This window comes from Meles meles, chromosome 14, assembly GCF_922984935.1.
Source record: "Meles meles chromosome 14, mMelMel3.1 paternal haplotype, whole genome shotgun sequence".
Classification (NCBI taxonomy): Eukaryota; Metazoa; Chordata; class Mammalia; order Carnivora; family Mustelidae; genus Meles; species Meles meles.
The window spans coordinates 27893742-27908380 of NC_060079.1; the positions used below are offsets into that span (position 1 = coordinate 27893742).

General features: G+C 35.2%; 2 protein-coding genes across 8 annotated transcripts in view; both read left to right on the forward strand.

Annotated features, from left to right (window-relative positions):
- CPB2 (carboxypeptidase B2) overlaps positions 1-6564 on the forward strand; it is a 68110-nt gene extending 61546 nt beyond the window's left edge. Inside the window, exons 10-11 of the mRNA XM_045978244.1 lie at positions 2259-2346; positions 6223-6564. Coding sequence (XP_045834200.1) covers positions 2259-2346; positions 6223-6407 — 273 coding nt within the window. The 3' untranslated portion in view covers positions 6408-6564. The remainder of the gene's footprint in view (positions 1-2258; positions 2347-6222) is intronic.
- Positions 6565-7182: 618 nt separating this feature from the next.
- The window catches only part of ZC3H13 (zinc finger CCCH-type containing 13), a 97817-nt gene continuing 90360 nt past the window's right edge, over positions 7183-14639 (forward strand). For 6 of the 7 annotated variants that reach the window (XM_046028294.1, XM_046028296.1, XM_046028301.1 and 3 more), the window contains exons 1-3: positions 7183-7516; positions 13621-13746; positions 14056-14165. In XM_046028294.1, coding sequence (XP_045884250.1) covers positions 13630-13746; positions 14056-14165 — 227 coding nt within the window. In that variant the 5' untranslated portion in view covers positions 7183-7516; positions 13621-13629. The remainder of the gene's footprint in view (positions 7517-13620; positions 13747-14055; positions 14166-14639) is intronic. The other variant, XM_046028295.1, reaches the window with a different exon arrangement.

Here is a 14639-nt window from a genome sequence, read left to right on the forward strand (position 1 = left end):
TTCTCTGCCTATTTTTTAGTTAGATTATTTGTGGATTTGGGTTTTGTTTTTGTTTTTGTTGTTTGGTGTTGATGTGTATGTCCTGGTTCTCTTACAAGAATAAACTATAGCCATATTATGGGATAACACTTGCTGATGACAAATATAAGGTTATTTACATTTTCTGAAAATAGCTCATATAGACCATAAACATACTTGGTACTTGCAATTCTTTCTTCTTCTCAAAGGGAAACTTTCAAGGAAAGCTCCCTTATTGGTGATATCCTTAAAGAAAAGAGAGGCTATTTATCCTGATTTGGAAATAGAATTAGCCTGATTTTCCTTATTTTGGGATTACTGTTATCACAAACAGTTGTTGAGAGTTATTTCTTGTAAAATATTGTGTTTGGTGGACATTAAAAGAAGCACTAGGTGCAATCCTGCCCTTCAAGAGAACTTGGTATGGTTAGGGAGCTCAGCCCTTAGCAAATGTCACGAATAGTTATATTCTGAATGGGTAACTGCTAACTAAGTGGCACAGATGGTAGACCTCCATTCTGACTATGATAGCAGGGGGGTGGCCTTAGTAAGTGATTCAGAAGGAAATGCTAGAAAAGCCAGGGGATAAAGTCCTTGTCCTGGAGGAATTTATCATCTATTAAGGGGTGATATACTATAAAGAAAATAATAATAATAACAAAAGGCTATTGACATCAAAGAACAGATCAATTTTCAGCCAGAAATGGAACAATAGGAATTCTAGAAGCAGGCAGGGAAGGGAGGACATTGAAAAGTCAGGAAATGTGTTCCCCACAGGAAGTATGTTCAGGTGTGTGTGTTGGGGGGGGGTTCAAGTGTACGGGGGTGTGAAAGTGGAGGGTGACACCACCCGAAAGTAGATCTTGTCAGCTTGTTTGAATGTCAGAATGAATTTGTATTTTATTCTGTAGACAATGGGGTTTCATTAAAATTTTTTTGAACAAAGGAATGCTACAATGTAATACGGACTGATATTCCTCTGGGTTATTTGAGAGAGGGTCAGTGAGTGCTAGCATCAGCCTCATAAAAGATCTGGAGAAGCTAGAACCAAATGTAGTAGAATAAGGGATTTACTTATTAACCTACCCCGTAGTGGGCACATGATTCTTTTTACCTGATGAGTCTTTAGGAGTTTATTAGACATTTTACACAAGAAGACAATAGTCTGTGAGAAGGAAATGATCTACGCATTAGGTATATGTAGTATTTTGAGAAGTTACATTTAAAGTCTGGTGATAATTTTGGGGGTTTTAGGTGGCTCAGTTGGTTAAGTGTCCAACTCTTGATTTTGGCTTAGGTCATGATCTCAGGGTTGTCATACTGAGCCCACTGTCAGGCTCTATGCTTAGCGTCGAGTCTGCTCCAGGATTCTCCTTCTCCCTCTGGTCCTCTTCCCCGCCAAGCAAATTAATTAATTTAATTTAATTCTCTAAAAACATAAATAAAGTTTGGTGATAATTTTGTGTAGGAATAGACCCCAGGCTGTTTGTCTTTGAAATACAGTTGTGCTTCATTTTATATGATAAGTGGATTCCTGAAAACCAAAAAGATGTGAGAATTATTTTTCCTTCAGGTTAAATTCAATTTTCAATGTGTTGGAAGAGTCTATGTTTAAAGCCGTTCATTTGTGATTTCCATAAAGCCAAAAATATTTTTTAAAAGTTTATTTATTCCTATTGTATAGATTTTTCATATGTACAGTCTTCCTTTAATTCTATTGAGCTATAACTGATGTATAACATTGTGTCAGTTTAAGGTGTACAATGTGATGACTTGATACACTTACACATTGTGAAGTGATTACCACAATAAAGTTAGTTAACACAGCCATCACCTTACATAATTACAACTTTTTCTTTTGTGGTGAGAACCACAAATTCTACTCTCTCAGCAACTTTCACATATATAAAATAGTGTTGTTAACTGTAGTTTAAAACCACATTAAAATCTACTCTCTCAGCAACCTTCACATATATAAAATAGTGTTGTTAACTGTAGTCACTATGCTGTGTGTTAGATCCCCAAAACTCATTCATCTTATAAGTGGAAATTTATATCCCATAACCAACATCTCTACATTTCATTCACACCCCAAGCCCCTGGCAACCACCATTCTACTTTCTGTTTCTTCCTATACACAGTTTGATTCAATTAATATATGATTGTTTTATTAAGAAACTCCTATCTGTCCTGCTTCAAAGCTGCACATTAACTGAAATTCCATATTCTATTGATTTCAGTCCCTAGTGGCCAGTGAAGCAGCCCGTGCTATTGAGAATATTGATAAAAATATCAGATATACTCATGGCAGTGGTTCAGAAACTTTCTGTAAGTATTTCTTTTTAAGGTCTTGGAGAATTGTAAGATACTAAAGAAATCTATGTGTTTGGATTTTCTGTGTCAATTTATTTTTTCTAAATGGAATCTTTAAACGAGGTCACATGTAAAATAGTTGGATTAAAAAAATAAAATAAAATAGTTGGATTATAACAATTAGGAATGGAAGCGTAGTAGCTATGAGAACACTGAACAGGGCTATATTAATATTAGAGTACCCTCAAAAGAAGCCAAAATGACATTTAAGAAATCATGTTCATTGCTACAGAGTAGAGATTATACAATTGGCATCACACTGGGTGAGTGAAACAGGAAAGGTCATAAAGGGCCAAAAGAATATGTGAGATGTACAGGGCTCCCATGCAAAGTTGTGCAGGTTGAACACTATACAAATCTAGGTAGCCCTTTTTACATTAGATGCTTTCTAATAACAGGCTGTGCACACTAGAGCACATTACCTAGTTAAATGTCTTTTTTTGTATCACACTGATGACAGTTTGTATGTGGTAAACTCTTAAGAAATATTTCTAAATTTAATTTCTGCTGGCAGATATTTATCGAGGGATTCTTTTCACCCACATTGGGATGACAGACAATGATATTTTTCTTTTGAAGCTAGAGGAGGAGATGGCAAAATAGGAACAGAAAATAAACATGAAACCAGGTGTCATCAAACTATGACCCACAGGCTAAATTCTGCCTACCACTTATTTTGCATAGCCTGTGAGATAAGAATGGTTTTTCCATTTTGTAAAAGGTTGAAAAAAAGATTTTGTGACATGTTAAAATTATATGAAATTCTTTTTTTTTAAAGATTTTATTTGTTTATTTGACAGAGAGATCACAAGTAGATAGAGAGGCAGGCAGAGAGAGAGAGAGGAGGAAGCAGGCTCCCTGCTGAGCAGAGAGCCCGATGCGGGGCTCGATCCTAGGACCCTGAGATCATGACCTGAGCCGAAGGCCGCGGCTTAACCCACTGAGCCACCCAGGCGCCCCCAAATTATATGAAATTCTAATTTCAGTATCCAAAAATAAAGTTTTATTTGAACACAGCCACACCCATTTACTTCATGTATTTTCTATAATAGCTTTCACAATGGTAGAGTCAAGTAATTGTGACATACTTTGTGGTCCACAAAGCCTAAAATACTTACTGTTTGGTCCTTTGGAGAAAAGTTTGCCAATCTCTGATGCAAACAATGAAGTAGTCAAATATAGTATAATCCCATTGAGAAGTGAAGAAAATAAAAAAGGCTTAAGGGTTTGAGAATGACTACAGGAGAGAGAGGCTCCTTAGCTAAAGTGGCCTAGGAGGGTCTCTCTCTTTAGGTAACACTTCTGGGAGACCTTCTTGATAAGTATCTGCCTGTTTAAACAGTGATGTAGGGGGGAAACCAGGGAGAGAAGATAGGTTGTGAGAAGGTCCTGAGACAATATTCAAAACCCCATAGTTTTCTTTAACAGATGTGATCTACAGGAATATAAAAACACATCCATCTTAATAATCACATTTATATCATTTTCAATAAGTTGCTTGAGCACTAGATGCCTTATTAGTAGGAAGTCCAGAATCTTCCTCTTCTTCCTCCTCAACAACCCCAAAATGTCTCTGAACAAAGTGGGGCCAGATTGATCTGCATGGTATCAGTCTCTTGGTGTCATTGGCCCACTGCTGCCTTTGCTGACCCAGGTCCTTGCTCTGTCAGTGAGGGATCACACAGCTTCCTTTCACAATTCAGAGCTTTCTCGATTCTCATCCTCTTCTCTGCCATTGCTCCCCAAAGCATAACCGCAGTGTCTCAGAGTCCGGTGTGAAGAAATCAGTCCATCTCTACACATTCGTTCATTCATTCAGTTAGCATACATCTATGAGAATGTGTTCATGAGCATGAGAAAATGTCTGGATGAAGGAATGCCTATACTGATAGTGGTTGTCAGAAATATTTGCTGAGTAACATATTGAACCCTCGGCTGGTGGATATTTTCAGTATTATAAACAATGCTTTGGTAAACACCTTTGTAGTTAATTCAAGTATAAGCATTAGAAAGAAGCAAAAGTGATCACTTTGCATATGAAATATATGATTACCTGGAAAACAGTAGAAATCAACCAAAAATATTATTAACAATCAAAAGTTGACTAAGGTGGCTATGAAGTAAATATACAGAAATCTAAAGCTCTGTTATATACCAAAAATAACCAGGTAGATAATAAAATAGAGAAAAGATCCTACTGTACATATACGTACATATGTACAAAGTGCACACACTTTGTACATATATGTATATGTATATATACAGATACATATATGTGGATTCCTTGTTAAATGTATGTATGTGTGTACACATTCAAATCCATATATTTATAGGAAAACCCTTGAAAATTTTACTGGTTTACATAAAGGAGGATAAATAAAAGGGGAAACCTACTACGTTTTTGAGTAAGAAAGCAAAATAAAAATGTGTCAGTAGTGCTAAATGAATCTGTATGTTTAATGCAATCCCAAAGAATAATTAAGTGACTTTGAAATTTTTTTTGAAAGAATGAATTTGGTAGAAGAGCTTGTAAAATTTTCTGAAAAATGAGACTAAGAGAGAATTTGCCCCAACCAGGTATTAAGGCACATTATAAACTTATAGTAAGTAAGACTGTGGACCTGAGCTGGGAAAAGACAGACCAATAGGAGGGAATAGTGAGAACAGAAAGACATTTAAATATATAAGGGCACATATTATCTCATAAAAGAGGCAATTCTAAGAATGTTATTCAATTAATAGGGTTGGAAAACCTGACAACTTAGAAGAAATTAATTAATTTACTAACATATATTTCTCTAAAATAAATCAAAGATAGATAAAATATTTTAATATAAACACTCTGCCACAAACCAAGCTGAAAGCTAAATAACCAAATAAGAAAACAAATTCACCTATTACACAAAGCTAATAACACTAATGTTGCTGTTATAAAGAATCTGTTAAATCAAATGAGTAGAAAAATGAGCAGATACAACTGATAAAAATTATAATGCTGGACAATAAATATACCAAATAAAATACTTAACTCAGTGGTAATCAAATAAATAAGATTATTCAATAATATTTTCACCCATAAAATTGCCCCAAATGCATAATTTCCTATGCATGTTATGAGAGGGTGAGATGGGCATATTCATACACTGCTAGTATGGAGATGTAAGTTGGTTCAATTCTTTTGACGGTTATTTGGGAACATGTAGCACAATTGTAAAAAGTACATACTCTTAGACAAGTGAATCTACTTCTAGGTAAGAACATTCTAAAGAAACAAAGAAGCAATTAGTGAAAACAAGAAAGTTTATTGTAAAGTTGTTTATATCAATTAGAAATTAGAAAAAAATAATCTAAAGGTCTCCAAGTTATTGGAGATTATCCCCAAGTTATTGGAGATAATTATTGAACTTTATTATACTTAATTATATCCAGCTTTACTATGTGCTATGAGATCATGAAAAATGATAATGTAGATTTGAAGTTGTTGATACAAAAAGCTGGTCAGGTAGATTATGTTTAGAAGTATTATAAAACTGAATGTATAGGATGATCTTATTTAATACATTTGGAAAAATTAAATATGTTAAAACATGCGCTGAGGAGAAAGAAACACTAAAATGTTAATGGTGATTATTACTCCTTGGCAGAAATATGGGTAATTTTTATTTTCTTCCTTAATCTGTTTTTCTTCCATCTCTACTTTCTACCAGAAACTTAGATTACTTAATAATCAGAAAAAATTAGAGCTATTTCTATTTTTAGGGGAAAAAATACATTTTGTTCGTTAACTTGAGACATCTGGATCAAAAAGTAATTTCTTTTTTCTTCTTGTAGACCTAGCTCCTGGAGGTTCAGATGACTGGATCTATGACTTAGGCATAAAATATTCGTTTACAATTGAACTTCGAGATAAAGGCAAATATGGATTCTTGTTGCCAGAACGTTACATCAGACCCACTTGCACAGAAGCTCTCGCCGCTATCTCTAAAATAGTTGAGCATGTCATCAAGAATGTTTAATTCCCTTGATTTTCTCGCTCTTCTCTCCTATTTTAATTTACTGATTCCAACAAGACCAAATCATTGTACCCATTCTTCTAAGATTTTATCAGTAGTTTTGAGATTTTCCCATTCCTTGCTTTTGTCAAAGAACGAAATAAATGCTACCAGAAATTAAGGCAGATAAGGGCTCACATTTCTTTTTTCCTTTTAAAAAAATTTGTACGGATTTTGATTCAGGATGTTTGACCACCCACCTCAATTTTAATAACCAGTTTCTTGCAGATCATTGGACCACAAAAGTTAAGGGGAAAATTAAAGATTTCTGCTCCAAATTTTCAATGAATTGCTTGCGCCTTTAGAAACACGACCGTGTGTCCTTTGCTCCGCAGTAATAAGCGATGGCCCAGAAAGTAGAGGAGTGTCAAAAACAGAACAAACACCACCTGCCCGTGCGCAGGAAAACTTTTTGAGTAAATGAATGAACAACTGTAGTAATTTTCAACAAGAAATGTGGCATTTACAACAGCTGTTTATTGTAAGAAATTATGTAATAAAAGGAGTAAACTCTCCCTCTTAAATTCACTTTTTAAGGGAAATTTTGGCTCTCCCTAGCTCAGGGACTCCACTCCAAGGGTCCCTTCACAAAGCACCGGTTACCTGATTTTCACGACACTCCTACTAGCGGAGCCGACGTTACGCCCAGGGGCGTGCCCCCGAAGGGGCGGTGCCTGCGCGCTGACGACTAATCCGGCGGCCGGAAGCGGCCTCGGTCCACTGGGGATCAGGGCAAACACTCGACTTCCGGCGGCATTTTGAGTCGGTCCTCCTAGCGGCCTGGTAGTGTTTTCGTTGCTTTTTCTTGCTCTCCAGGCTCTCTGCGTTCTTTTTCGTTCTATATATCAGTCTCACTTGACCCTACCGAAGCGGCGGGTTGGCTGTGCTTCTCAGCTGCCCCAGGGGCCCCTCGCTAGCGAAGAACCGGTTCCCGGGAGCCGCGCGCGCACCTACTTCTCGTCGTCGTCTTCCCGGGGCCAGGCGCGGGGACAGAGAGTCGCCTCCCCCGCTCCTCGGAGCGGTGGCGGCGGTAGCGCCTCCGGACTGTGCTTGCGACAGGAGCTCGGGAAGGGGTAAGCTTGAATTCTGTGAATTGGTGTGGGTATCGGGGGAAAGGCGTTGGACGGACCCGGAATGGGGAGGCCCTGGGTTGTCCTCCATCCCTCTTGGGTCACGCCAGGATTTTGAGCTCATTTTGAGCATCCCACCCTTAACTGTGCAATAGCTCCCTGGGCTCAGGCTTCGTTTCTCGCTCGTGTTCTGATTCCGGCGAGTTTGTTTAAGAGGAAGGGAATTCAGACAGAAGACTGTTCTGGGTCCCTACCAAAAAAGCTTGGGAACCCTTGCGCAGTATTCGCATTTATATGCACTGGACCCGGGGAGGAATATGGTTTTAGATTTAGAGGCTCTCTCTTTACGCATTCCAGACCTTTAGGAAAAATTATCTTGCTGTTGGTTGTATTTGGTTTTGCTTATTTCCCGGCAGTGATAATTTGACTTGGGTCCTGAAGGTTGAGGAGTGCTACTCTATCTTTACATTCCCTAGGTCGTTACTTTGGGCAACTATCCGTCAGAAACTAGGGAAGGTGGAGTGAAAGGAGGGAGGATCTGCTGTTTGGCATTACCTCTTTCTGAATAGGTTAAAATAATATATGTGGCTGGAAAATAATTCAGAGTTGATATTACTTGAGTGATGTTGGTAGGATCCTGTTTGTGGAGCATATCTTAAGCTATTTGGTTATATTGTGAGGTTTTCACATACTTTGAACTACTTCGAAAATTACAGGCATAGACTGGCCCTTCAGGTTTTTGGGTTTTGTTTTTTTTTTATAATTTTAAAAGTTTGGAAAATATCTTCACAACTTTTCAAAGTCCATGGTACTGTTGCAGTTAATCTAAATGTTTATGCAGTACAATCCATGCATGCGTATATGGTGCCAGTTAGTGGAGTCTAGTTTTTGTATTATTTGAAATTACTGACTTTAGTACCTAAGCAACAATATTTTTAAGAGTTTTGTGGACATAATCTGTAGATTTTCAAATTTCCAATTTCTTAATGAAATATTTAGATTATAAGATGACAGTTCAAACAAGAGACTGCTAAGAATGTTGATCCAGGTATGTAGCAATTTGTATCAGTAAAAATAGCTGCACCATGAAACTTAAAACTTTTACTCTGTGGATCTGGTAGGATCCAGTTCTGTCAAATGCATGCCTCTTACTGGCTTCCTAATTCTCGCTGATTCAAAATGAATGTTGATTCCATATTTAAGATATGCAAATCAATCTATTTTCATATTGGTAAATTAATACTAAAATTAATCAGGTGGATGTATTTTCACTTCTGTATAAGTTATTAGAATTTTAGTAAGTTGTAAGTGTTAGTTTGTATTACAGTCTGCATTGGCGGTTAAATATAGGCAGCACAATTGTTTAATTGACATTTATTTGAGGAGTTGGTTTTCAGTGGATGTTAGTCTTCCCCACCTCCCCCACCTTCATGTAGAGTTGGAGCTATTTAAGTAGATATTTAATAACAGTTGAAAGTTAACTGGTGTTGCTATTTAAAGTGTCTTTATTCTTTTTTGATAGAATGCATGTTGCAGTTCTGTTTATTTCACTTTATAGTAGTTACTAGCATTGCCTATTTTCTGTTCATAGTCTTTTTAGCAATTTTTTTTTCTGCACAGTGCTACAGTATTGCCTTGCTCATAGTGGTATAGTCAGTGTAGTTCTGTTCATTCTGTTTGGAATTAAAGTTGGAATTGTTTTAGTCTCTTTTTTTGTTATTTTGTTTTTGGTTTTGTTTTAGTCTGTCTTTAAGCAACCTGTAAGATTGTTTTAGAAAGTTATTTTTTAGAAATATTCTCCCAGACTGTGCATCAAATAAACGTAACCTTTTTCTTTAAAAAAATGAAGTATAAGTAGGAAGAGACCTTATTTTTTAATATAAACCTTTTAATTTTAGAACTTCAGTGGATAAGAGTTTATTCTACTAGTTAGTGCATTTATGTAGTTTTAATTGTTTAATTACTTGACAGTTTCCTAATATTATGCTGCGGCTTATCCAGGTTAAAATGATACATGTTTTTATTTGTGCTGGGGAAAGATGTGGCCTCAAAAAGATGTAATTATGGATTAAAATGAGGATACTAGAATTGATACATGTTTTATTGACAAGATTTTAGGATTTAGGCCTCAGGAATCATTGATCATTTGTATGTTTCCCCTTTCTTAGGGGAAAACCATATTTATAGGGTGGAGCTTTGAGTACACTGTGATATTTTAAGTTTTGGAGGGAGAAAGGGAACTGTTCCCATTTATTAAGACCCTCGTTTTATTTTAATAGGTTCAAACTCTGTCCCCTTTTTTTTCAATTGAAAATATATCATAAAAACCTTGATATTTATTTACTCTTCAAGTGGAGGGGAGAAATGGGAAAAATAACTCCATAGACTTTCACCAGTGTCACCTGGGCTTTGATAATGATGGTATTTGGAAAAGATATAAAGACATGATGATGTGGGTGAAAGTGTAATGACACCTTGAAATCAAAGTTTAATTTGAAAACAAAACTGGAGGGAAAAGATTTAAAGTCTCTGAGATAGGGAAGACTTTATTATTATTTTTTTAAGATTTTATTTATTTATTTGACAGACAGATCACAAGTAGGCAGAGAGAGAAAGGGAAGCAGGCTCCCTGCTGAGCAGAGAGCCCGATGTGGGGCTTGATCCCAAGACCCTGGGATCATGACCTGAGCTGAGGCAGAGGCTTAACTCACTGAGCCACTCAGGTGCTAGACTTTAATATTTACATTTTTATTTTATTGTTTCTAACTTTTCTTACATACTTGGAAGCATTTGCTCATTGAAGCCTGTTCAGATATTAATTAAAAAAAGGTTTTTATCCCTTCCTTAGTTAAATCTATATTTTATTAGATTGTGGTATTTATTTGGGTCCCTTTGAGGGCCCAAATTTTTAGATTGAAAATTCTAATTAAGTCATTTTATTTGGTAACATACATTTAAATTAATAAATGAACATATGAGTAAGTGTTTTTCTGGTGTATTACAGATTATGTGTATATATTTAGACAAATAGTATTTAAAATATTATATTTTGTATTCTTTATAAGCATAAAGCATTTTATCTTTGTCAGTCATGAATATTTCCGTAATAATATTTCAAAAACTTATTATTGCTGACTACTGGTAGAAGTTCCTAGATAGATGACCAGAAGAATTCCTCTTCTTTTCAGTTAGAAAACTTCAAGTCCTACTTTTTCCCTTTTGCCTCAGATTTTTTTTCCTATGACCTCCCTATAACATAGACCTGGTACTCAAAGTCAGTGCAATTTTAGGAGAAGTCTGACAATGTTGGATGCTGAGAATATGACTTTTACTTTGCTGTTTTTCCCTAAGTTGGAAGACTCAACAGTAGCTAAAAGTGAAGTTCCAGTGACAGTAACTATGTAGGTGAATCTTGAGTAGTTCTTGATGTCACATGTACAAGCAATTTTGTCTCTGTAGGAAGGTACTTTTTTAGTGGCAGGGATACATACAAGGACGGGTTTTAAGATCCCATCGGTCCTCACTTGTTTTTGACATAGTAGTCCAAACCTTTTGAAATCTTCAAAGTTTATATTCGTGATCTAGGATTAGAGAGAATCTATGGTTTTCAGGGGTAGGTCAGGGGAGTAGTGGAGTGCTGATCCAAGCAACAGGTAATAGAGCAGGAAGAGAAACAGTAGATTAATATGTGGAGCCCTCAGAAAAACAAGAAAGGAGATGCTAGATGACCATTGTTTCAGGAACAATAATAAATAGCTGTTGCCCTAATAATGGAAAGCACTATCATTAGTTTTTTTGGAGGAGGGTGTGTTGGGAGTGGCAGCATGCTGCAGCTGTATAGGAGTTTGGGGAGCAAAGCTATTTCCGTTGGTAGTGGAGGGAAATATGTAAGGTTAGGATAAAACAGTGTGGGAGGGATAGTATGCCTGTTTTCCAAGTTCTAAATAACTAATAAGAGCTAATAAGGAACTTTCAGAACTTACTCAGTTTTAAAGTTATTAATGGTTTTTTTTTTTTCCCGAGATTTCATTTATTTATTTGACAGAGAGATCACAAGTAGGCAGAGAGGGAGGGGGGAACAAGCAGAGAGAGAGAGCCCAATGCGGGGCTCGATCCAAGGACCCTGAGATCATGACCTGAGCCGAGGCAGAAGCTTAATCCACTGAGCCTCCCAGGCACCCCAATAAATGTTTTAAAAATGGAATTAGTGGATGAAGATTATAATATACACCTCTCTATTAATATTTATAGTAACATAATAAGACTTTGAACATTTGTTTTTGTTCTAAACTTTCCCTGTTTTGTGTGACATACTCACTTTTTATTGATTCCTGCTCAGGTATAAATTATAAAAAGTGGTTTTCTCAGTTAATCAAAGCTTTAAATTTTCTAGAAGATGCTTTTTCAGTTCCATTTATCTTGGCCTTCCATTCTATAAAGAACTTTTCAGTTCGGTAAATCAAATGAACATATGAAATTTTACCAAATTTTACTCTGTAAATTCACATTTGGGCTGAGAATGAAACCAAAGATTATCTTATAGTACTAACTGTTGTATGTAGGGTTGGTTGTATTGTTCCTTATTTGGAGAACAGTTGATACATAGGTGGTTTTATGTTGCAACAAACTCTTACTCATTAATGTGACATCTATGTTAATTCTTAAAGATTTGTAAAGTCATTTTCCAACTTCTTTGAGTCATTAAAAATAATTACTGAAATGATTGTATTCATATTAAAGAATAAGATACATTTTTTCTAATTCAAAACTACCATATTATATCATTTCCTGTTTTCCTCTTGATTTATTATCTTCATTTGTCAAATGTTGTCCTTACTCTTAAGATTCTTTTAAAAATGTGAACTGAAAAGTATCTTAACTAAACCAAATATTGTTTATAATATTTTGAACTTTTGATTTGATACTATCAAGACTTAATTTCCTTTCAAGTGATATGTCTTTACTTTGAAACCACATTAAAGAACTTCTTGAATTTGTGAATTTTATGGAGACCAGTTCTATAACAAATGGAACTTTTACTTCTTTAGCTACCATTCATTCTAGTAACTTTTGACTATTGATAAGATTTCAACTAATTGTATTATATGAAATGTGATATGGTTTAGTCCCCCCCCCCCCGCTTTTAGGCAGTTCTTACCCAGTTCCCACAGTGATGTACTAATTTTTTCTAGATCTAGAATTTAATGTTTTTCTCTAACATATATCATAATACTGTTATCTGATATTTTCATTTCCAGTTGAGTCACCTGATTGTATACTTAGATTTGTTTTGTTATGGTTTTAGTTTTAAATGTTTTATTTACTTCAGTAAAATATTTTTACAGTTTGTCTTGTTTTTAATAATAATAAGATAGCCTGTTCATCACTTTTAGTATCTTTGACTTTTATGTCAATATATTATAAGTTATAGAAACATCTTGACTTCTCTTTCTGTAGCCTATTTGAAAGAAAGTCATTTTATCAGCATTGAATTTTCTTTATATTATTGAAAATAAATGTTCTTGGTTAGACTGTTCTTTTTCAAGCTCTGTTAAGATAGAGAAAATATTAAATAGTTTGCATTTTTCTCCCAAGCTGATTTTGGAATGTATCTAATGTTGTAAGCTGTATAAAGCATAATTTCTACTATCAGTAAAATTCTCACCTGATTTTATTTTCCCATTCTCTTTGACATGGCTTTCTTTTCCAGTTAACTATCTTATGGAGAATGGTAGCACAACTTTTCCTTAAAAGATAGTTAAATTTTGAAACTTTTATAAAGAAATTAGAAACTAAACATTTTATAGTTGTTTTCTGAGGTTGAATGTACTATGAAAATTGTGCAAGTAGAATCTTATTCTTTCATCTGCAGAAGAGTAAAAATTCTAGCCAACAGATTTTGGCATTGTTACAAGTTCACTAGTGTGGCATGCCTTAGAAGATACCCTCTGTTTACCCATGACCTTTCCTATGCCTTTTTTCTCCTGAGAAAAATTCCCCACAGTTTTACAGTGTTATCTACAGCTTTATCTATGTATAAGTTATGAGCTCAGTTTATTTAAAGCCGAAGAATTTTACAGTTTTGCCTCTCTCTTTTTTGGTTAAAGTAGTACAAAATGTCAAAAATTAGAAGGAAGGTCACAGTGGAAAATACCAAGACCATATCTGATAGCACATCCCGAAGACCCAGTGTGTTTGAGAGGCTTGGACCCAGCACTGGCAGTACAGCAGAGGTGAGTTGTCACTAGCTCAGTCACAGGAGTTATCTTTTAATCCTGTTCTTGAATACTGACTTGCATCATAAGGTGAACAGGTTGTTGTATTGTCGGAATGTTTGGTAAATTTTTAAAACTGAGTTTCATAAAGGAGTGAAGAGTAATAATTTCTATGTTTTTTTGTCCTGATGTTTTTATTGTTTGGGGAATGAATAATGTGTCTCAGGGTAGCTGGAATTTTGGTAGCATTTGTTTTAATTTTGTCCCACTAGCATCTTTTTTTCCAGAAATAAATATGAAATTTACATAGTAATATCTGTCTCTTAGACACAGTGCCGTAACTGGCTGAAGACTGGCAACTGCCTCTATGGAAACACATGTAGATTCGTACATGGCCCTTCACCCCGTGGTAAAGGTTATAGCAGCAATTATAGAAGGTAAATTAAGAACTTTGAATTGTTCGTATAATATTAGAAGATGGCTTTTGTAATTTATCTAGTATAAAAATCTGAAATACAAGCATGTATTTGATCAGATTTTTCTCTTTTGGTGGTGGTCTTATCAATAGTCAAAGATCAACAAAATCTTTTTAGTTCATTTTGAGATTAATAAAATGTATGCTTTAATATTATTTGCTCAGTATTTACTGTTTTTGCCAATAGATTTTTTTTTATAATATACATATGACTTACTTCCCCCACACCTAGTTATGTACTTAAAATGGTTTAAGAGCAGAATTTCATGGATTTACTTTTACTGAGGAAAGACTATTTTTAACTCTTAAAAAAATAAAATTTAACAAGGATATAATTTTAGCTTTTTAAAATGTTCTGAATTCAGATCTTAATGACATGAGACCGTCTACTGCAACCTCTGTACATTAAAATGCATTTGCCAAATCCCTTATCACA